Consider the following 21,646-nt stretch of genomic DNA (forward strand, 5'->3'; position numbering starts at 1 on the left):
GAGTGCAGCTGTGCTTGGGGACCCCCGCAGCCCACCTGGCTCAGGGATGGCCCAGGTGATGCCCTGAGCCCCAGGAGGACCCTGCTCTGGGCTCCCAGTCCCACCCCATAGCCTCTCCTGCTCTCTGTGCCCCCCCAAGTCCTGGCCCCATTGCAGCAGCACCAGGCACCCCATGCCAGCACGCCTGCTTGAGCTGCTGTGTGGGGTAGGAAGGGGCAAGGGGTGTCCTTTTGGGGTGTCCCTAGTGTGGCAGTTTGTCACCCCCAGAAAACCCATGCTCTGCCTGGCTGGGGGCTGGCCCCATGGTGCGGTGGTGCTGGGGGGTGTATAGCATCCGTGACTGGGGGCATTGGGTTCATTCGGGGGAGGGGGTCCAGGCAGGGGCTATCCCAGAGGTACTTGCACCCCCCAAGCTGGGGGGGGGGAGAGGCAGGGATTGGGGCAGGTGCAGGTTTGCCCCAGGGTGGCAGAGGAGGGCTGGGGGGGGGGGGGGGGGCGGGGCAGGGTGCAGGGCTGGGCTTCAGGCACGGTGCGGGGGGGCCGGGGCCAGGCTGGGCAGCGTGGGCCCCCACCCGGGGCGGCCCACCCCACCACACCATAAAAGCAGCAGCAGGCGGTGCTCAGCAGCAGGAGAGCTGCTGGAGGCCAGTGTGAGCCAGCGCCGCGTCCCCTCGCCACTGCCTGCCCCACGCTGCTGCCTGTCCTCCTCCGGCACCCGCTGCCAGGGTGAGTGCCGAGGATGGCCCCGGAGGGGGGGTTCTGGGCACCTGGGGGGAGGAGGGCAGCAACCCACTAGTGCTCTGAGTGGGGATGCAGGGGGGAGAGGTGGGGCGATGGGGGACAGGGGTTGTGTGCAGGATGGGGAGGGGACCCTGGTGTCAGGCAGAGGGTTCACATTGGGGATAAAGGGGGGCTCTGTGGGACCCCCGCCCATGGCCCGAAGCATGGGGCAGGCAGGAACCAACAGGGGCAGGGCAGCATTTGTGGGGCTGCCTGTGGCTGTTGGCAGCCAGGGCTGAGTGTGGGGCTGGGAGGGCTGTGGCAGGGCTGAGGGAGCCCAGTGAGGGGCAGGTGGGTGTGGGGCTGGGGCTGAGCCCCAGGGTGGGGGATGCTGTGAGCTGTGCGCGGCAGGGACCAGCCCCAGCATCCCCCGCAGCACAGGGACAGGGACGTCACCACTGTATGAGGGGGCATGATACCCCTCCACCCTCACCCAGCTCCTGGGGCATGGCGGAGGGGCTGCAGCAGCACTCCCCCCCCCGCCATGGTCCGCAAGGGCTCAGTGTCAGGCTGTCCCCAGGCATCCCACCCCAGGACCACAATGGTGACGCCAGCTGCTGCTAGACCCATCCTGCTGCCTCTGGTGCTGCTGCTGTGCTGGGTGGCCCCCAGCGGGCAGGAGCCAGCCCCGGTGCAGCTGCGGCTGGCGGGGCCGCGGGGGCCGGCTGGGGAGGGCCGGCTGGAGGTGCTGTACCAGGGGCGCTGGGGCACCGTCTGCGACGACGGCTTCGACTTCCACGCGGCCACCGTCGCCTGCCGGCAGCTGGGCTACACCGCGGCCGTCACCTGGACCCATAGTGCCACCTACGGCCAAGGGGAAGGTAGGGGGCAGGTGGGGAATGGGGTGGCAGGGGGTCCTGCTGAGGGCAGTGAGCCTGCCCGGGGGGCTGTGGGTGCAGGCAGCCTGCGGGGGGCACTGGATGTGGCCCATGGTGCTGGGGAGGGAGATGAGGACCCCCCCAAACGGTGACCCCCAGCCCTGCGTGTGTGTCCCCAGGCCCCATCTGGCTGGACAATGTGCGGTGCGGGGGCAGTGAGGGCTCCCTGGCAGAGTGTGTCCACAACGGCTGGGGCACCAGCGACTGCCACCACGGCGAGGACGCCGGCGTGGTGTGCTCGGGACAGCGCCTGCCCGGCAGCCCCCCCCAGGCCACCATCTCTGGTCACCTGGGAGAGGTGAGAGGGGGGCCATGGGGTTCCTCTGTGCCCAGCAGGGTACACCAGGGGGACTGGAGCAGGTCCCCTTCCCCTTGTCCCCATCCTGAACACCCAGCCCTCGATGCTGGAGCCCCCGTGCCCACCCCTGTGCCCACCGCGGCAGGTGCCGGGGCTGAGCCTGGAGGAGGTGCGGCTCAAGCCCATCCTGGCGCGAGCCAAGCTCAGCATGCCGGTGACGGAGGGTGCCGTGGAGGTGAAGCACAACGGGCGCTGGAGGCAGGTGTGCGATGCTGGCTGGACCAGGAACAACAGTCGCGTGGTCTGCGGGATGCTGGGCTTCCCCCGGGAGAAGCAGATCAACACCAGCTTTTACCGGTAGGAATGCGGGAGACCTTCATCGCAGCCGTGGGGCACGTGGGGCAGGGTGCCTGGCTGGACTTGCTGTGGGGGCAAGAGACCAGGGGGTGTCAGGGAAGGGACGCACATGTGCGTGCTTGTGCAGGTTGCTGGTATGGCCTCTCCATGCCTGGGTCCCCTTCTTGGGGCCTCGACGAGGGGCAGAGCTGGGCTCAGCAGCAGCCAGGGGTCTGTGGGGATAGTCATCAGCCGGTGCTGGCAAACCGTGGGTGGAAGGAGAGGAGAGGCAAGTGGCCATGGGCCCCTCCACCCTGGCCTCAGGCTGGGGCTATAAATACAGCCTGTAATGAGCCCCTGCCGGTGCCAGGAGTCACGCAGTCCCGCCGAGGCACGGCACAGCCGGGCTTGGCATGGTAATTGCCAGTGGGGAGAGGACCTGTCCTCACCCTGCCATGCTGTGGGAGGACCCCACAGCTACAGCTCCTGCCATGGGGTGCTGATGAGGGCAGGGATGATGGAGTGGGGGTCTGGAGCCCTGCAGGGTCAGCATGGCCCCCCCTGACCTCCTGGCTCCATGCACCCACAGGAAGCTCTGGAACATGAAGCTGAAGGACCCCAACTCCAGGTAGGGCTCAGCCCTGGGCAGGGTGGGCAGGAGCACCCTGGGTGGGCACCCAGCGCGGGTGTTGGGTAGGGGAGAGTCTCTGGCACCCAAGCTGATGCCGGTCCCTGCTCCTCTCCCTTGACAGCCTGAAGGCCCTCAGCCAGAAGAACAGCTTCTGGGTCCACAAGGTGCGGTGCCAGGGCACGGAGCCCCACCTGGCCCGCTGCCCCACACAGGTGGCCCCACCGGCCCCCCGCCAGCAAGCCTGCCCCCACGGCATGCATGCCATCGTCAGCTGCCTCCCCGGCCCTACCTTCCAGAAGGGCACGGGCAAGGGCAGGAGCAAGACCTCCCCAGGAAAGGTGAGCCCTGGCACAGACCCGCACCCCATCCTGCTGACGGAGGGTCCTGGAGCCGGGCGGCAGCTGGCCACCCTGTTTGCACTCGTGCCCGTGGTGCAGGCAGGTGGCCGTGCCCTGGGGCCACTGACCATCTGCTCCCCATGCCCAGGTGCTCCCAGTGCGACTGCGAGCGGGCACCCATGCCGGTGAGGGCCGGGTGGAGGTGCTGCGCCACGGGCAGTGGGGCACCGTGTGTGACAAGCAGTGGGACCTGGCCGCGGCCAGCGTGGTGTGCCGGCAGCTGGGCTACGGGACAGCGAAGCAGGCCCTGGTGGGAGCCCAGATGGGCCAAGGTGAGGCGGGTGGCGTGGCAGGGACTCAGGGTGCCACTGGGCTTGGGGGGGCACCATGGGGAAAGCCCATGGTTTACTGGGTGCTGCTGGAGCATCCTGGGATGTCCAGGCAGCTCCAGCCTGCACTGGGATGGGGCTCCCCTGGCTGTTCCTGCCATGGGCAGCCCTGTTCCCATAGGGAACGCCCAGTCTGGGGAAGGAGGGTGGGAGTTCTCCCTGCTCCATGATGAGCACAAAGCAGGGAACGCTGACCCTCCCCCCTGCTTCAGGCCTGGGGCCCATCCACATGAGCGAGGTACGGTGCACTGGCCACGAGCAGTCCCTGGGCGAGTGCCGCTTCCAGGACGCTGAGCGGAGCGGGTGCCGGCACGAGGCTGATGCCGCCGTCCGCTGCCATGTGCCCCACATGGACTTCCAGACCCAGGTGAGCCCCTGCCTCTTCCCCAGAGCCTGTGGAGCCCCATTGCACAGCCCCTGCGCCCCAAGCTCTGTGCCTGGTGTGGATGCTCAGAGCAGTCCCGGGGCGGCCCAGGGGTCGGGGGAACACAGAGCAGCACACTGATGGGGGTCTGCAGGATGAGCCGGTGGCAAAACCGGTCCTGTGGGAAGGAAAGGAGGAAAAGGAACTTGGGGGAGATGTTCAGCTGGATGCATGGGGCTGTGCCGGGTGGGAGGGCTGGGGGTCTGCCCCATGCTCCAGCTCAGCCCCTCTTTGCCCGCAGGTGCGGCTGGCCGGGGGCCGCAGCCCCGAGGAGGGTGTGGTGGAGGTGCTGGTGCCGGTGCAGGGGCGGCTGCAGTGGGGCGCAGTGTGCGGTGCGCAGTGGGGGCTGAACGAGGCCATGGTCGTCTGCAGGCAGCTGGGGCTGGGCTTTGCCAGCCATGCCCTCCAGGTGAGCAGGGTCCCAGCCTGGGGCCTGGGCTGCGAGGGGTCCAACAGGACACGTGGCGTGAGCGTGGGGCTCTGGGAGGGGACAGCCCAGGGGGACAAGCCCTGGTGGCAGTGCTGGGGCAGGGCAGCTGGCAGGGGAGGCAGGGTGGGTGCTGGCAGGGGGTGCGAAGGCTGGTCCGAGCGCTGTGCTCCTCCTCTGCCCAGGAGACGTGGTACTGGGCAGGCAGCCCCGACGCTGCCCAGGTGGTGATGAGCGGGGTGCGCTGTGCCGGCACCGAGCTGGCCCTCCAGCAGTGCCAGCGCCACGGCCCCGTCCACTGCCCCAGTGGCGGGGGACGCTTCTCGGCAGGGGTCACCTGCACCGCCCGTGAGTACTGGGAGCCCACGGGGTACCGCTGGGTGGGAGCACCCCCTTCTCCTGGTACAGAGAGCAGGGGCGGGGGGAGCTATGGGGGCGGGGATCGCCTGCTCCGTCCCCACTGATCCCCTTTGTGCCAGATGCCCCGGACCTGGTGATGAACGCCCAGCTGGTGCAGGAGACAGCCTACCTGGAGGACCGGCCGCTGGAGCTGCTGTACTGCGCCCACGAGGAGCGCTGCCTCTCCCGCTCCGCCGACCACATGCACTGGCCCTACGGCCACCGCCGCCTCCTCCGCTTCTCCTCCCAGATCCACAACCTGGGAAGAGCTGATTTCCGACCCAAGATGGGGCGCCACGCCTGGACCTGGCACCAGTGCCACCGGTGAGTGGCCCGTGGGCAGGAGCTGGCAGGGAGCTGCCCTCTCCCCGGGCCAGGCAGGGCACGGTGGCATCCGTCCCACAGAGGCTGGCCCACCCGGGGTAATTGGCAGCGTCTGCACTGGCACTGTCATTACAGCTTTATTTGGCTTCAGGGCTGTAATTTGCTCAGAGCCTCTGGGTGCTGCCCGCTCCCGGCTGGGCGGCTGGGCCGGCTGCGTGGTCCCTGGCCAGGCACCGGCCCCGTGCTCAGCCCCTGTCCCTGCAGGCACTTCCACAGCATCGAGGTCTTCACCCACTATGACCTGCTGACGCTCAACGGCTCCAAGGTGGCCGAAGGGCACAAGGCCAGCTTTTGCCTGGAGGACACCAACTGCCCTGAGGGTAGGTGCCAGCTGCAGAGCTGCCAGCAGCGCCCCCACCTCCCCAAGGGGGACTCTGCCTGTGCCCTCTCTCACCTCCCCTCCCTCCCACAGGGCTGCAGCGACGCTTCGCCTGTGCCAACTTTGGGGAGCAGGGGGTGAGCGTGGGGTGCTGGGACACCTACCGCCACGACATCGACTGCCAGTGGATTGACATCACTGACGTGCCGCCGGGCAGCTACACCTTCCAGGTATGGGGATGGAGGGGCGGGGGGGGCACTGAGCCACTGGACCTCAGGGCTGGGGGCCACCCTCCATGGGCACCACCAGCACCCCTCACAGCACCCTGCACATCGGGGTGCTGCTCTGCACCCCACGGTGCATGCCACGGCCCTGCCTGGCCAAGGGACAGTGGCACTCTGGGGGGCCCAGCAGTGACCCCAGCCCTGCCCCTTGTGGTCTCCCCAGGTGGTCGTGAACCCCAAGCATGAGGTGGCTGAGTCAGACTTCTCCAACAACGTGATGCGGTGCCGGTGCAAGTACGACGGGCAGCGTGTCTGGATGCACGGCTGCCACACAAGTATGGAGGGATGGGAGCAGAGGGGGCACGGTGGGCAGGGCAGGGGGGAGGCAATGGGGCTGGGGGTGCCGCAGGTCCTGTCCCCCCTGCCCCATGCCATCACTGTCTCCAGGTGATGCCTATGGCGCTGACGTGGTGAACGATCTGGAGCGACAGGAGCGCCTGGCCAACAACCTTGTGTGACCCCCCCCTCCAACATCAGCATGCTCCCAGCAGTGCCACAGGGCAGCCCGGCTCCTGTGCCCAGCCCCTGCGCCCCAGCAGCACCAGCCTGAGCTCAGGGACTCGAAGACTCTTGTATTTATTGATGCTGCTGCAGAAGATGGAGATGAGCACTGGGGCCAGAGGGGAGCGCCCAGGGGTGCCCAGCCCTGCGCTGCCAGTGGGACCTGCGAGAGGGGCCCAGTACCTCAGCAGCCCCCACCTCTGTGGCTCCAGTGCCTCCCAGGACGACTACCTCAGCCTGCCCGCCTGGTCCCCCCTGCCCCAGCAGACTCAGGACAGGACCTGGCCGCTGCTACCTGTGCACCAGTCCTGTCCTCAATAAAGGTGCTGTGCAATGGGAGACAGGTCCTGTGCTATGGGAGAGGGGGTACCCCTTATCACCCCCACCATCCTCTGCTTCTTCCCCTGCACTCTTCCCCACCAGGACCGTGAAGCCAGTTCCCAGCCAGGAACGACCCTGGTCTAGGTGATGTGTCCCCAGCCAGGCAGTGTCCCCCCTCTGCCACCCAGGGCCATCAGCTCGCCAGCTGCCTGCGTGTGGCCAGTGCCAAGTGGCTCCGGCTTGCCGCCAGCAGTCCCCACCAGCCGGGGCACCCCAGCCCTGAACTGGCTGACCCCATGCACACAAAGGGACTCGGCCAGCTCTGTGGCAGCTCGGGCTGGCAGCCAGCCCACTGGCCGCTGTGGCTGCAGCCACCGTGCCGGGCTTTCCGAGGCTGCCCTGGCAGCTTCCCAGCCCCGGGAGCAGGGATGGGGCCGCTCTGCACCTTGAAGCTCTTGCTCCTGGACACAGGGTGAGGACACAGGGGACGCTGTGCCCTTGCTCTCTGTGTTTCTTTCCTCCTGTGGTTTCCAGCAAATTTTTTTAAAGGAAATAAAAGGGAATTTTTGCCAGCAACCCACACTCTGTACTGCCCAGCCCCCGGTGAACCAGCTACCAGGCAGTGCCACCCCTCTCCTTGCACAGCCCTGCTTGTCCCCACCTTGCCGGCAGACACCAACCCAGGGTGGGGGGCTGCCAGCACCCACCTCAGCCCTGCACAGCCAGGACAGGGTGGGTTGTACCCACACATGACAGCCCCCACATGTGGAGGAGCTGCCGGGAACGGCAGTGACGTGCTGGGGTGGCCCGAGGCCAGGGGCCGTGGCGAGGCGCGTGCCGGCAGAGGCTCGCTCTGCCGTGGTTAGGGTTCAAGGGGTGCCGGATGGTGAGGAAGATGCTTTCCACATGAGATTAGCTTCACGCCCTGACATTTCCACCGGCAGAGCCACAAGTGGCTGGGACAGCTCCCAGCTGGCAGCACCACCTGCGCGGGGGCAGGCAGCCACCGCCACGGGGTCGTGACCAGCTCCACCGCCAAGCTGGGGGACAGCCAGGGGACACGGGGCAGCCGCACGAGCCCTTCAGCGCAGGCTGGGGCAAGACAGCCGTGACCAAAACCACAGGCGGGGGTGGCGGAAAAGCACCGTCCCCGTGCCCACCCGCTGCAAAGAGCACGGGAGCCCCACAAACTGTGGTCCCGAGAGTTTGAGGGGTTACAGGGTGGGAGTGCTGAGGCACACGGGGCTGTTTCCCAGATGCTGAGAGACGATGCAAAGCAGAGGAACCAAAGGCGGGTCCCAGCCGCCTGCCCGCGCCCCCGCACCGGGGCAGGGCAGGAAGCCCCCAGCCCGCCAGGGCCGGCAGCGCAGCCACATCACAGCCCCGCACGGGGCCGGGAACGTGGCCCTGCCCGCGCGCCGACAAGGGCCCCGCTGTTCGGATGGCAGCTGCTCCACGGAAGTAAACAGGGTCTCCGCCAGCACATTCCTGCCCTCCGCCCTGCCCGACCCCTCCTGCCTGCGCCCCCACCCACCCACCGGGGACACCCACCACCTGGGAGGGGTGAACATCCCCACGGCGGCAGGGACCATGCGTGGCAGCCCCTGACACGCAAGCCCTCCCCAGCACGCAGGAGCACGGAGAGCCACAGCCAGGCCAGGCACAGTAAAATAAACGGTATTTATTAGCAAAATAAAGGACAGAAACTCTCGCTCGCAAGGCCCTGCCAGGTGGCCAGGGCCACCCCGCACGACCCTGCATGCTCACTGCCGAGCTCCCCGCATCCCGCTGGCTGCTCCCGCTGCAGCAGGCAGCACCGGGGTCCTGCCCCAGGCAGGATGGGCAGCACTGCCTGACGGCGACAGCATCTGCACGGCACCAACAAACCTGCGCGCGTCCTGCTCAGCCCTTTCAGTGGAGCAGCCCTTTTGGATGCGGTGCAGGATCCATCCCAGCTCTGAGATGCAGGGTGCCCTGCCTGCCCGCAGAGAAGGGCCCGGACACCCCAGGGGGTTCTCAGTGGGGCTGAAGGTGCAGTCTTCCAGCTCAGTCCCGGCCCTCCCAGGCATCCTCCCGCTGCTTGTTCTCCAGGCGCTTCCTCTCTGCAGGGACAAGAGGAGGGTCATCCCCATGTCCCCATCACCCCACAGCCACCCACTTCCCCACAGAGGTTGCCGAAGCCCACCCTGGCACAGCCCCCTCCCACCCAGCGCCCTGTGAGAAGGGGCATCCACGAGGAGGGTACCCCCACACTGCAGCCTCCCCAGGCATCCAAATCTCACCCCGGGCTTCTTGCAGCTTCCTCCGCTCAGCATCTCGCTGGGCTGGTGTCTGGTTGCTGCGTACCCCCAGGGCACCGATCACCAGCCGCCTGGCCAGGGCGGCTGATGTTTCGGGGCGCTCCTTGGCTGGCTGCAGGTAGTCTGGATGAGCAGAGATGGGGGACATCAGTAGGGGCATCCTGGGAGGGATGGGGCAGCCGGCATGGCTCTGCTTAAGCACCGTGGAGCCGTGCCGGCTACCCCATCCCTCCCCAGCTATCAGGATGAAGATGCTGCAGCACAAGCACCATGGCACAAGTCGGCACAGGGCAGCATCACTCACCAGCGTACGCCCTGGCTTTGGCTTTAGAGGCATGGGTGCCCTGGGAAAGCGGGCGCGTCTTCACCAGCAGGTGCTTGGTGCTGAGGGCATCGCGTGCTGCAGGAAGACAGCAGTGGTGTCTGTGTGCAGGGCCAGCCCCAGGCCCGCGATCCGGCTACGGGAGAGGCAGGGATGCCTCCCCTCTGCCTATCCCAGCCAAACTGGGAGCAGTACCTGTTATGGGGCTGGAGAAGATGCCCAGGGCGTGTGTGTCATCCACCCACTTAATATCAAAGCCTTTTTTCCTGCCAGAGAGAAGGAAGCTCAGCAAGGCATCAGCACCACGTGGGGAGGGGTCTGGAGCAGAGCCCAAGCAGGGGACGGGGCATTGCCAGCAGACTCACTGATAGCTGCAGAAGACACGCAGCAGGTCCTCAGTGCGGAAATCCGAGGGGAAATCATAGATCTCGATGACGTGGGGCAGCTCAGCATCACTGAGGTCTGGTGCGGTGGGCTCAGCCCCATAGTAGTCGAAGCGGGGTGACTGCCGGCTCTCCCGGCGCTTCTCACCCCCCAGGAGCTGCAGAGGTGGGAAAGACACAGCACTGAGCAACCCATGCCCGCCCATCCCACACCAGCTCCGAATCCATGGCAAGCAGTCCTCAGGAAGTTGTCCCACCCCCATGACCCACCCCAGCACTGCAGATGGATTCATGGCATTGAGATATTAGGAGTTATCGACCGGGGCTTTCATACCATGCACTTGCTTTTCCCATTACCAGCATCCCTTCACTTGCTGTGCTCTGCAGTCCCACCGGGGACACAGTAGGAATGACACTGCTGAGACAGCCCATGCACCTCCAAGCACACCCCTCCTTCCACAGTGACATGCTGACCTTAAATACATTTTGGGAACAACAAGGAGCAGGACAGCAAGGCCAGGAAGAAAGACTGACGTCTGCCCACCATGCAGGAGCACCAGGCTCAGCGTGCCCTGGCTGCATCACATGCACTGTAGCCCTTTAGGAAACGCAGCCCTTCGGCACCCCAGACACCAAGACGGAAAAGCCAGCACCCCCCTGAGGAGCAAGTTCTGGTGCTTAATCACATGTGCGGCTAAAATTTTATGCCTTATTTCTCATTTGAATTTGTCTGGCTTCGCTTTCCAGCCGGCGGTTTTTGTTCTGCCTCCCCGCTGGATTAAAGAGCCTTCAGTCCCTGGTCCCCTCCCCATGATGGCACTTACTCACGCTAATCAAGTCCCTTCTCAATCTTCTTCTTGATAAGCTAAGCGGGTTGTGCGTGTTTAGTATCTCACAGCGGGGCACTTTCTCCAGCCCTAAAAGATGATGGCTGTAGTGCTTTTCTACCTCTCCCATTTGTCAACCTTCATTTTAAAACACAGGCAGCAGTCTCCCACTGCCACAACACGGGGGTGCAGCTGCACCCTGCTCTCCTTCGCGCCACAGCATCGGTGCCAGTGGGCACCACTTGCTGCACCTCTGCTTTCCAAACTGTGCCGTGCTGGCAGCCGAGGAGATTCACGGCCCCACTCCAGCTGTGACATGGGGCCAGACGCAGTCCGAAGTCAGTGGTGGCTCCCCTGTCCCTGCTGAAGCGTGGGGCCGGCGCGGTGCCGGGGAGCGGGTACATAACTCAGCCGGGTTCCCAGCCCGATCCCCCAAGCGATCGTAGCAGAGCACACCACGGCTGGAAGGTTAGAGTCCATAAATCCCAGCCAGCTCAGTCAATAAAAAGTGCTCATTCCGACAATTTTATGGGTAAGATGGATTCACGGCAGGTGAGGGGGTGCTGCCAGGGCGGCTGGATGCCAGCGGAGGGTAGAGCTGAGTTATGGAACTCACGGGACAGGCTAGCACTGCCACCTGCCCCGCCACCAGCACCCATTATCTGAGCCCAGCCTGTGGGCAGGGGACTCATCAGGCACCCCCTGCCCACTCAGGGGGAGTCGAAGGAGCCGTTCCCAGGCAGGATGAAGCCCTACGGTGCTGCTTGAGGGAGCAAAGCACTCGGGTAGTGCCAGGTGCCGGGAAGATGATTAGAGAGCAGGAGCACAGAGTGCCGGAGCGGTCCTTGACCTTCACAAATCACGGAGTGTGGTGGGGCGGCAAGGACGGGAGCCGTCTGGCAGCCGGGCTCAGGCACACAGCAGGCACGACTCAACAGGTCCCCCTGCGCTGCCAGGCTGGGCACGCAGCGTGCCTGCAGCCCCCAGGCCGTGGGGCAGGGCAGGGAGCGGGAGCTGGGGTACGGACCCCAGCCCTGGCAGGCACCTGGCACTGGGAAGGGTCTGCTGAGGGATGGACAGACAGACAGACGGCGGAGGTGGGAAATGAAGCCTGCCTGTCATGCCTCGCGGCTCTGTAAAGACGCACCCTCACCAGAGCACGTTAGAGGGGTCCGTGGCTGCTCGCTTACGCTCCCGCTCACTTGCCGGGAGCGCACCTCCAGGGCTGGAGGGGAGGTGTGCGCTGGCGTGCACGCACCGCAGCCCCCGGCACGCATGCACCACGGCCCCCGCCCCACCATGCCGGCTGATGGAGAGTCCACCAAGCCTGCAAGGAAATGGTTGCAGTGCTTAATTACCCTCTGCGTTCAACCTGAATTTGTCTGGTTTCAGCTTCCAGCCAATGGATCTTGCTAAGGTGTTTTTTCCTGCTAGATTAAAGAGCCGTCCCCTATCAGAAATCTCTCCTCCACACAGAACGTCATAAATCTTGCTCTCTGCTGGCTATCCACAGTGCATAAGGATTCGGTTACGAGGAAAAACGCTACTAATTTTCTTGTCTTTTTTTGTTAATTAACAACAGCTCCATCTCCCCAAGAGCTGTACCCTCCCTGAGCAGCCGCGTCCACCTGACGAGAGTTCGGAGGGCTTGGGAAGCACCAGGCTCAGCATGGGAATCTGCAGGGGGGTGAAGATGGCAACTTTTAAGTGATAAATCCCTTTTTCAGGTTCTTATTCACCCATTTTGGGAAGCTCCCTGGAAAGCTCAAACGTTGCTCAGAGCTTGTGCACAGGGGAGCTAACACGGATGCTCCAGAGCTGTTTGCAGTTAGCACCGGTGCTGCATGGCACAACCTTGCCTGCAGCATCCTACGGCTGCAGCGTAACACTGGCCCTCCCTGACCTGCCGCCCCAGCGGGGCCACGCAGCTGCTGTGCTGTGCCCCCATGCCAGCCCACGGAAAGTCAGTGCCAGTGCCACATGTGCCGGCTGCCATCAGAGCAGCAGCGCTGTCCCCATCCCACCAGCACTCACCGCAACCTGCTGGCTGGAGGGTGGGGGACCGCAGCTGTGGGGAGCACAGCCTGGCAGGGATGGAGGTACGCAAAGCTCTTCCACATCACCCTCTGAGCAGCCCCAGAGGCAAACCTTGCCTGCCCCACACCCTGTCCCAGCCCCACACCAGGTTTGGCAAGGGCACGCCAGCCTGAGCACGGCCCCGTGGACAAGGTGGGTACCAGTGCTCCTCAGTAGTGATGCTCTTGATCTCATCCCTTCCCAGAAGCTCTTATCAGGCACCATCCGCCACTTCACACCCTGTTTCCAGCCCGGGGTGGACGGACGCTGGCTGTAACAATATTAGCGCTGTTTGTTACATTGGGCACATTAATGTCATTCGGAAAATTACTGGTTTGACGCTACTGATTTAAAATGCAATAAGGGATATCCAGCCTCACTGCAGAAGCCGAGCTTTCCTCCCGAATGGCAGGAAAACGGCGTGGGTCCCGGTGCTAAGCAGCTAATTGTAGTAAATTCAGCCGCACGTGTGCAGGAGGGGATGGTAATGAGCCACAGCTGATTAAGAAGCTGTAGTTTCGAGGAAACTTCCCGTTGCTATTTCAATGGGAGCCCATACGTCTCAGCCCATTTCTTTATCACCAGCCCCAGTTTCACGAGGGTGCAGTTGCGGTTTACAGCGCTTGAGCAGGTTTTACTGGGTGCGCTTTATGTAGTATAGAGATAAGATCTCCCCTAGCCTTCACCAGCACCAAGGGACAGGATGGGAACCACCCGGGGGGGGGGGGGGGGGGGAACAAGGTGGAGATCCCAGGAGTTTTGGCACCGCAGGCAGCTCCTGCCCTCAGGGATGGCCGGTGGTGACAGCAGGCAGCACAGCCAGGCTGGCCGCATGCTCCGAGTGCAGCCTACCCCCCCAAGCACCCACCCCAGAGGACACAGGGACAGCCGACCCCCACAGACCCCTGTCCCTGCATCCCAGCAGACAGCAGCCACTGTCCCTGCAAACCCCACGGGCGCCAGCTCGCAGGACGTACCTCCTCCAGCAGGCGTGGGTCCAGGCAGTCCCCGTCGTCATTGAACAGCGCGTCCCAGCTCTCCTCGGCACCTGGGCTGGCCTGGCTTGGCGTGCTGGCACTGGCCTGCTCTACCTTTGGGGAGCTGCTGTGGAGACCTCCCTTTTCCTCCTCGGCCTCCTGGCTGCACTGGTGCTGCTGCGGTGAGCCCATGTCCTCGCCTGCCCCTGAAGGCTCCTTGGCCCAGGCCACTGGTGAGAGACCCTCTACGCCACAGCACAGCAGCTCCAGGTGTGGCGGGGGCTCGCGGCTCTCCGGGGGTGCCCTCTCTGACGCTCCGCTCGCCGGCTCCTCGTCAGCATCCAGCGGGCCACTCTCAGCCCTGGAGCTGCCATCCGTGCAGGCAGGAGTGCTGCCCACTCCCTCCGCAGCAGGCACTGGGTCACCCTCCCCACCGGGATGCCCGACACCGGCAATTTTCTCCTGCTTGCCAGGCAGGAGCTGGGACAGGCTGACAATGCCCTGCCCTGGGGTCCTCTCCCCTGGGAGCACTGGCACGTCACCCGCACCACCCCTCGAGCACCCAGGTTCGCAGCTGGCTCCTCTTGGTGCATCCAAGGTGCTCTCCCCGGCAAGCTCAGCCATGCCTCCCCACCTCTCCTCCTCCTTCGGCACCCCAGCAGCACAGCTCTTGCTCTGCCCTGCCAGGAGAGACTCCCCACACTCCCTCTCCTCCTCCTGGGCTTTCAGAGCTGCAAGCTCCCATGCCAGCCCGGGCACACTGCCCTGGTTGCTCAGCCCTGCCAGCTGCAGGACACCCTCTCCTGGGTGCTGGGAGAGGTCCCCAGCTGGATCCGGGGTGCTGTCCCCCAAATGCTCTGACACGCCACTCAGCCCTGTCCGACAAACCAGCATTGGGATAGCAGGAGGTATTGAGCTAGTGGGGTTGCCCCCGGGCTCAGGGGTAGCCTCCATGTCCCCAGGCTGGGCACTGGGTGGGGATGGAGGGTCAGGCTCGGTCCTCATCATCCAGTGGCTGCGGCTGAGCTCCCCGAGTCCTTCATGACGGGATGCTTTGTCCTGCCCGTCCCAGGGCTGGGCAACAGCCGGATCTGAGGACAGCTCCCGCACGCTGGGTGATGCCCCCGGGCCCCTTGGCACAGCAGGGCAGCTGCCGCCCGGCCTCCGGCAGCACCCGACAGAGGCTGCCCGCGGCTCCTTTGGGCCAGCATCCACCTTGGTCTCCCTTCTCACCGCTCTGCCCGCCTGTGTCCTGGCACGGGGGCTTCGCCTCTGCCCCTCGCCGCTGCCCCGGCAAGCGTCCTGTGCCAGGCGGTGGTTCTCAGGCTCCTGACGATGCCCGGCCAGCGTGTCACCCGCCACTTGTGCCGCTCTCTCCCGCCGCGCTTTGGGCACGTAGAGGGCCATGTCGGGCTTCCTGTGGCGTGGCCGGCCACCCTCCGTCTCCTGCTGCATGGTGCCACCACTGCCTGCCAAGGAGAGACAGCGTCACTTCCCTGCCTGCATCCCAGTGGACCCACAGCCGGCCACATGGTAGGCACCCCCTGCCCAGGTCAGTGGGTCGGGGTCCCAGCCTGGCACCCACCCTCGCTCCCACGGCAGCCAGCACACAGCGATGGACAGCAGAGACCCAAAACTGCCCCCACGGTAGAGGCTCTGCAGACAGGGTTTGGCACCTGGAGCAACCCACAGCCCTACAGCCTTTGGTGGGGTGTACCGGGCTTGGGGGAAGGAGGGAAACCCTGCCAGCATCACAGGGATGCCTGCCCCGCTCCAGGGGCCAGCAGCCGCAGCCAAAGCAGGACACAGAGCCCTTGCACCATTCATGCATCAAAAACCGCGGAGAAGCCCGCAGCAGCCGCGGAGCACCAGGAAACCAAACCCGAGGCCAGGGACACCCCGGCGCGGGACCACAGCTGCCACCCGGGCACGCCACAGCCCCGCTCACCTGCTGCCCCGTCCCGGCAGAGATTTATTTTTCATCATCTTTGGCAGCAGCAGGCACACCGTGAGCTGCCAGGCCCCCCTGCCCCTATAAATATGCATCAGGCAGGGTTTATGGAGACGGATGGCGTGGGGGTCTGCGCTGCGGTTGAGGGGAAGGCAGAGCGGGGCCGGGCTGGGGCCCCATGATTAATCACTGCCCACTCTGTTTAGGGGGATTCATCACAGGCCGCTGTCAGGTAAATCACTGGAAAAACACCTCTTCAGTAATTAATGTGAAGTGACGGATGGACAGCCCCCAGGCCCATTAATCTGGACCATCAGCGCCGACCGAGATTATGAATGTCAGGATGCATAAACTGCCGGCGGATCAATAGGGCCAGGAACTCATCCAAGGCTCTCATTTCCGAGGCACCTCCGGTACATTAGCCTCCCCTCCACGCAGCCCCCAACCGAGGCGCGAACGCTCCCCGCAGCCCCTCACCGACAGCCGGCAGCGGTGCCGGGAAGGCGAGGGGAGGCCAACCACCGGCTGGAAAGCGGCCGGGGCTACCCGTGCCGCACGGCATCATCCCCTCCTCCTGACGGACAGACGGACGGACAGCTGCCTCGGCATGATGGATGGGTCTCTCACAGCTCTCTGGAAACTGCCGGCAAGCCTGGGCAAGGCAGTGCTCCCCAGCATCACCGCGGCGCCCCTGCCTGCAACTCGTGCCGCGGAGGTGGGCAGCAGTGCACCGCGCTCCCGCCCACCTCCGCGGCACGAGGTGCAGGCACGGGCGCCGCGGTGATGCTGGGCACCGTCCTGGGGCTGCCCCCAACCATTTTTCTGTCTCCACAGCTCTTGTCATTTTTTTTCCCTCTCTTTGATACACTAATTTTGTTGGCAGAACGATCCCCTTTATCTTTATCGACCGCAAGAAAGGAACGTATCCTACAAACCCTCCAAGGTCTGGATTAGTCATTTTTCAACACCGAGGCGTTATACATTTTCTCGCCAAGCACAGCCCGGGTGCCAGAGGGGGGGGACACCAGGAGCCCCCCCGGCACCACCATTTCCAACCACACAGAGCTTCCAACTGCACCGAAGCACATTCTGCTAAGGGACTTTTCCCTGCCAAGCCCAGAGTCTCAGCCCATGGGACATCACCAAACACCCTGGGGGGATCATGGATCTCCCCAGGGCTCTGCTTCCCGAGAATTGCCAGCACTGGGAGCAGCCAGGAGCAGCATTGCTCCACGCACATCCCAAGTCACCTCCAAGAAGGGCCTTTGCACGCGGGATTTATGGGCTCCTCGAAAGCTTGCTGTTCACCTTGCCTCACCCTCCAAAGCAGATGGTGCGGCATTAGCCAGACGGCTGGTGCTGGGAGCATCCTCTCCCCGCACAGCTTTGCCTCTGCCTGCCACACTCTGCCGGGAAAGAGCCTCTTCCCGCAGCCTGGGGAAGGAGCATGGTAAGGTGGTGGCTGTCCCACGCTGGCAGGGATGCTGCATCACTTTTTTTTTTCCCCACAGGGCAGCACAGCTCCTGCCCCCAGCCTATTACACACTTCATCGATGCCACGGCCACGCGTCGGCACCGACTGATTTCACGCTCCGGGAGGCAGAGCAACAGCCCTGGCTTTGGGTCTCATTCACACTACGCTGGGCAGGGCAACCCTGCCACTTCCAGACTCCAGAACCAAGCTCACCCCGCAAAGCCAGGCGGTGATGGGCAGCGCATCCCCAAAAGGGCCTGTGCTGCCCCCAGTGCTACCCTGCTTTTCAAAGCCATCTAGCAAAACAGCTCAGCGTTGTGGCACCAAGCAGTGAAAGGCAGCCCTGGACCGGGCACGCCACGGTACCATGGCAAAAGTGGCGGTGGGAGCGCTGCCCAGCTGCCTGGCATGTAATGCCTGCCAGCCTGGCGCAACACAGCCTGGCATGGCTGGGGGATGCTGGAGCATCAGCCAGGAGGTGGCCAGAGCTCCCCGCGGGCACAGGGTCCCCTCGCACTGTGCTCAGGAACATGCTGCTCATGGGGAGCTTGTGCTCGTGGCATGAGTTTGTGAGGTCTCAGAGCAGCAGCGTGGGCGATGTGCCAGCCTGCATTTCTCCTCAAGCGACCATGTGCAGCACAGACGGGCAGCATTTTCTCCCTGATTTCTCTCCTCCTCCTGTCCAGGGAAGGACCCCATGAACATCAGCAAGACAGGGCTGACCACATCGCAGAGCCCACTTCACACTGCACAGCGCATCGCCAAATTCCTCCATCGTCTGCATCCCTTCCCGGTGGGTGGGGACACCTACAGCACAGCTCCGACGGCAAAGCCAGGGCTGCTGCGAGCAGAGATGCCAGCCACGGTCCCGCTCACGGAACCCGGGGACGGGCACGGATGCTGGGCTGCGGGGCTCACACAGAGCATGCCAGTTCCCGGAAAAGTTTCGGTGCCACCCAGCGCCCTCGCAGCAGGCTGCCGCATTTCCTGGCAGGGAGCTGTATTTTTAGCCTTCGAGGTTTCTAATTCCACTCAATCCATACTCCCGTCGATAGAGCAGATAACCTTAAAGCCTTGACGGTGAAAGGGGATGGCAGCACCGGGGGACCCGGAGCCTTGGGGGACCACGCGCAGCCTCGGCATGCAGCTCGCGCACCTGCAATGTCACTCTTTACAGCCTGCCGCAGATTGGGCTCTTCGGAGGGGAAAAAAAATAAATATAATAACAAGACTAATAAAAAGGCAGGTACAAGGAGATTCTAAACAGCCCCGCTGGGGAACCCGCCGCTCGCAGGGCTCATCCCATGCCAGGCACGTGCTGTGGCACGCTCGCTGACTGCACAACACCGGCGCCCGGCAGTCCAGGTAAGGATTGTCAAGAGGTTTTGGCTACCTTGCACCTCTCCTGCTCTCAGCAGAGCTCCAGCCCAGCCTGCCCGGCTCACACAGCAGGCGTGAGGGCCAGGAAAAGGACCTGGATACCTGGCAGGGAAAGGCAGAGCAAAGGCGAGAACGCAGAGCTGCTGGCACAAGGCAAAGCAAAGCACTTAAAGGAGTGGAGAGCTGCGCCCCAGCCGACGCCTGCCCGCAGCCCCGCAGGCTTTAAGGCGTCCCCGTCCCCTGCTGCCAGGAGAAAGATCCTCTCCAGCAGCCGAAGCAAACGCTGGCTATGCGAGGAGGCAGCGAAGGCGTCAAAGGCACTGAGAAAAGAGAGAGATTTCAATCGTGCCTTTCATTTGCGATGCTCTTAGGAGATACCTGGAACAGATGCTCTTAGGAGATACCTGGAACAAGAGAAGGGGAACAGGGGGAGGATTTGTAAGTCAATAGTGTCCCCTCGCAGCTGCAGGGGGAAAAAGGGACAACAAACCAGCAGAAGGAGTTAACAGCTGGAGGGCTAAGAGGAACACAAAGGACTTTACAAATATACCCGGGCAGAATCAGCACAAAAGTGAAAAGGTCTATTAATAAACAAGGAGGGAGAGAAAATTAATGATGGCTCAAAAATAAAGATGACTCAAAAGGGCAAAATTACTGTTTTTAACCAGAAAAATGCAAATGAGGCAGCAGCCTCACAAAAACAGCTGCAGGGAAAGCAAAAACAGCATCTCCACATAGACACAGTCACCTGGCCGGTGTGGCCGGTGCCGAGACAAACTGATTAACCCACCAAAACATGCGCGGTGCTGGGAAGAAACGAGGGCCCTGGTGACAGGCAGAGCAAACCAGGCGCTGATTTTCTGTGCAAGAAAGGACAATAAAACCAGAGCCAGGGCAGGATAAACCCTGTGCCCATCCCCAGCACAGAACGTAATGGGCAGAGGAAGGAGCCTGCACACCCACCACGAGGGGCTCCTGGAGGAAGGACGTTGGCTTGCCCGGCGGGAGTTATTTCAGAAGAACTGCTGGGCAAAGCTTTTGGATAAGGCAAGGAAGACGCAATTTAGCTAACTCCAAGGTATCGTTTTACACCATCTCCCAAACTTTCACTTGGATAGTGAATTGTAATTAAATTTGCAGATGATACTGAGCAGAGAAGTGTTGCAAACACTGGCCAGAGCAGAGCAACCATTCAAAGGATCCAAGAAATGTAGGCAGGAAACAAAGCGAGACCCAGTCTGGGAAAATGAGGGTAAAAAAACCCAAAGCAGCTACGCGGTGGGCAGGAGCAGCCTGGAAAGCAAGGCCCAGAGCCCCGCGGTGCACTCAGACCAGAAAGCAGGTAGCCAGGGTGACCACTCGGAAAAGTGCAAGAGGCAGAAGCCGGTCACTGGTGCCATGGGCCACCCCAGGGCTGCGACAGCCCCACAGCGGGCAGCACACTGAGCCCTGCAGGCTTTGTGAAGGATGGAAGGGATGCCGAGGGCAGGCAGGCAGCCGTGAAAAACAGCGTCCAGTGCCTGGGAGCACCGGGCATGTGTTTTACGAGCCATGGGAGCCTGGCGCACCAAGTGCCCAGGGATGCTGTATAACTCCCCTGCCCTCGAGGGCTGTCACTGCCATCATCACCCCATGACTCAGTAAGTCGCAGAGAGTTATGGGATCTGCAACATGCCATGTTATCCGGGTGCTCTGGGGGCTGCATGCCAGCAGAGTGGGGGTCAGGGCTGGGACAGGGGGTGAGGGTTGGGGCTGGGGCAAGGGGTGGGGGTCAGGGCTGGGACAGGGGGTGGGGGTCAGGGCTGGGAAACTGGGATGGGGGTCAGGGCTGGGAAACTGGGGGGGGGGGGACGGACGACAGGGCTGGGAAACTGAAGGGGGGGGGCAGGGCTGGGAAACTGAGGCGGGGGGGGACGACAGGGCTGGGAAACTGAGGGGGGGGGCAGGGCTGGGAAACTGGGGGGGGGCAGGGCTGGGAAACTAGGATGGGGGGCAGGGCTGGGAAACTGAGGGGGGGGGACAGGGCTGGGAAACTGAGGGGGGGGGCAGGGCTGGGAAACTGGGGGGGGGGGGAGGGGCAGGGCTGGGACAGGGGGTGGGGAAGAGCGGGGCAGGGGGCACAGCGTGCAGCCCGGGGACCGGGCAGGGCGCGCACCCCGGGCTGCCGTGCCCCCGCCGGGCCGGGCCGGGCCGAGCCCCTGCCGTTACCAGTGGCCGCGCCGGGTCCCCCGCCGCTCCGCGCCGCCGCCGCCGCTTCCGCCGCGCCGGGCCCGCCCCATCCCGCCCCGCCGCGGGGAGCGCCGGGACCTGTAGTGCGGCACCGGCACCCGCACCGCCCCGCGCCCCGGGCGGCCGCTCCTCCCCCGCGGGGGCAGCCGCGGCGGCTCCCCCCGCCGCGCGGGCACCCCCGTGGGCACACGGGCCGCCACCCCCGGTCCTCGGCGCCCGCCCGGAGCTGGGACCGGCACGGGCAGCCCCCGTGCCAGCGCGGCCCTTCCTCCCCCCGGGCACCGCTCGGCGGCAGCCCGGGGGAAGGGGGCAGAGGGCAGGGTGCTCCGTGGCCGGCGGGGGTGATGGACGCGGGGCTGCAGGAGGGAGAGCGACCCCCGCTCCCGCCGCCGGGTGACCCCCACGGGAGGCTGCCGTGGATTTCCCGTTACCGTTTAATGTCACGCCCTAGGCGGGAGCAGCGGTGCTCGCTGCGGCTGTGCGGGCTGGGCCGGCGGAGCCCCGCTCCCGCCTGCCGGGGGGGGGCACCGGGGGAATTGCCGGGGGCACAGGCACCCCCGGGCCACAGCCCGCGCTCCCGCCGCAGCGCTGCGGGCTGCCCAGACACCCAGACGGGGAAAGGTGTCTGCGCCGGGCCAGGTTTGCTCCGCTTCCTTCCTGGGGTTTGGCGAGGAGCAGCCTGCCTGCGCCCAGCAGATAACGAACGGGGCCCCGGCGCTCGCACGCGTTTGCCGGCAGCGTGGGCAGCCAGGGGAGCGTGTCCGGGACCGGCGCATCCGCTGGCTCCTAATGAAGCATCGGTGCTGCGGAGCACTGCCGAGCCGGGGCCTGCGCCGGCGGGGAAGGATGGGGCGCCCGGGGGAACAGGGCTGGATTCTCCCACAGGCAGGCGTGGGCTGGCAGGGGAGAGGGGGGGCTGCTCGGGGGATGCAGGCAGGCGTGGGGCTTGCTGCCGCTGCGGGCTGAGGGCAGAGCGGGGCCGTGACCCGGCTCACTGGGGCACAGGGCTGTCAAAGCT

At 64.6% G+C, this 21,646-nt stretch overlaps 2 protein-coding genes across 4 annotated transcripts; one reads left to right on the forward strand and one right to left on the reverse strand.

Moving 5' to 3' along the window:
• The first annotated feature begins 635 nt into the window (after positions 1–635).
• Positions 636–7,171, forward strand: LOXL4 (lysyl oxidase like 4). Of its 3 annotated transcripts, none has more exons than XM_049810353.1 (15): positions 636–726; positions 1,301–1,601; positions 1,778–1,956; positions 2,102–2,313; positions 2,882–2,920; positions 3,045–3,261; positions 3,410–3,593; positions 3,863–4,017; positions 4,316–4,483; positions 4,687–4,849; positions 4,981–5,224; positions 5,489–5,604; positions 5,697–5,833; positions 6,051–6,162; positions 6,275–7,171. In XM_049810353.1, the coding sequence occupies exons 2-15, from the start codon at positions 1,322–1,324 to the stop codon at positions 6,343–6,345; spliced, it is 2,277 nt and encodes a 758-aa protein (XP_049666310.1). In that variant the 5' UTR covers positions 636–726; positions 1,301–1,321; the 3' UTR covers positions 6,346–7,171. The 3 variants fall into 3 exon arrangements, with proteins under 3 accessions (XP_049666310.1, XP_049666309.1, XP_049666311.1); XM_049810352.1 differs by having other exon boundaries at positions 657–726; positions 1,290–1,601; XM_049810354.1 differs by lacking the exons at positions 636–726; positions 1,301–1,601; positions 1,778–1,956 and having other exon boundaries at positions 2,245–2,313; positions 2,886–2,920.
• A 1,199-nt stretch (positions 7,172–8,370) lies between these two features.
• On the reverse strand, positions 8,371–20,657 carry R3HCC1L (R3H domain and coiled-coil containing 1 like). Its single transcript, XM_049810852.1, has 8 exons — positions 20,608–20,657; positions 18,778–18,803; positions 13,595–15,063; positions 9,697–9,872; positions 9,527–9,615; positions 9,314–9,409; positions 8,992–9,132; positions 8,371–8,811 (listed from the first exon to the last, which is right to left on the reverse strand). Exons 3-8 carry the CDS (start codon positions 15,047–15,049, stop codon positions 8,756–8,758), a joined length of 2,013 nt encoding a protein of 670 aa, XP_049666809.1. The 5' UTR covers positions 15,050–15,063; positions 18,778–18,803; positions 20,608–20,657; the 3' UTR covers positions 8,371–8,755.
• Positions 20,658–21,646: the final 989 nt, after the last annotated feature.

This window comes from Accipiter gentilis, chromosome 9, assembly GCF_929443795.1.
Source record: "Accipiter gentilis chromosome 9, bAccGen1.1, whole genome shotgun sequence".
Classification (NCBI taxonomy): domain Eukaryota; kingdom Metazoa; phylum Chordata; class Aves; order Accipitriformes; family Accipitridae; genus Astur; species Astur gentilis.

Excerpts from the sequence above, each read along its gene's own strand:
- LOXL4 (XM_049810353.1), top strand. The coding sequence starts at position 1,322 with ATGGTGACGCCAGCTGCTGCTAGACCCATCCTGCTGCCTCTGGTGCTG. Across the intron at positions 2,921-3,044 it reads CTGAAGGACCCCAACTCCAG|CCTGAAGGCCCTCAGCCAGA; the intron begins GTAGGGCTCAGC and ends CTCCCTTGACAG. Across the intron at positions 4,018-4,315 it reads ACATGGACTTCCAGACCCAG|GTGCGGCTGGCCGGGGGCCG; the intron begins GTGAGCCCCTGC and ends CTTTGCCCGCAG.
- R3HCC1L (XM_049810852.1), bottom strand. The coding sequence starts at position 15,049 with ATGCAGCAGGAGACGGAGGGTGGCCGGCCACGCCACAGGAAGCCCGAC. Across the intron at positions 9,873-13,594 it reads ACCCACGCCTGCTGGAGGAG|CTCCTGGGGGGTGAGAAGCG; the intron begins GTACGTCCTGCG and ends CCACCTCTGCAG. Across the intron at positions 8,812-8,991 it reads GAAGCTGCAAGAAGCCCGGG|AGAGGAAGCGCCTGGAGAAC; the intron begins GTGAGATTTGGA and ends TTGTCCCTGCAG.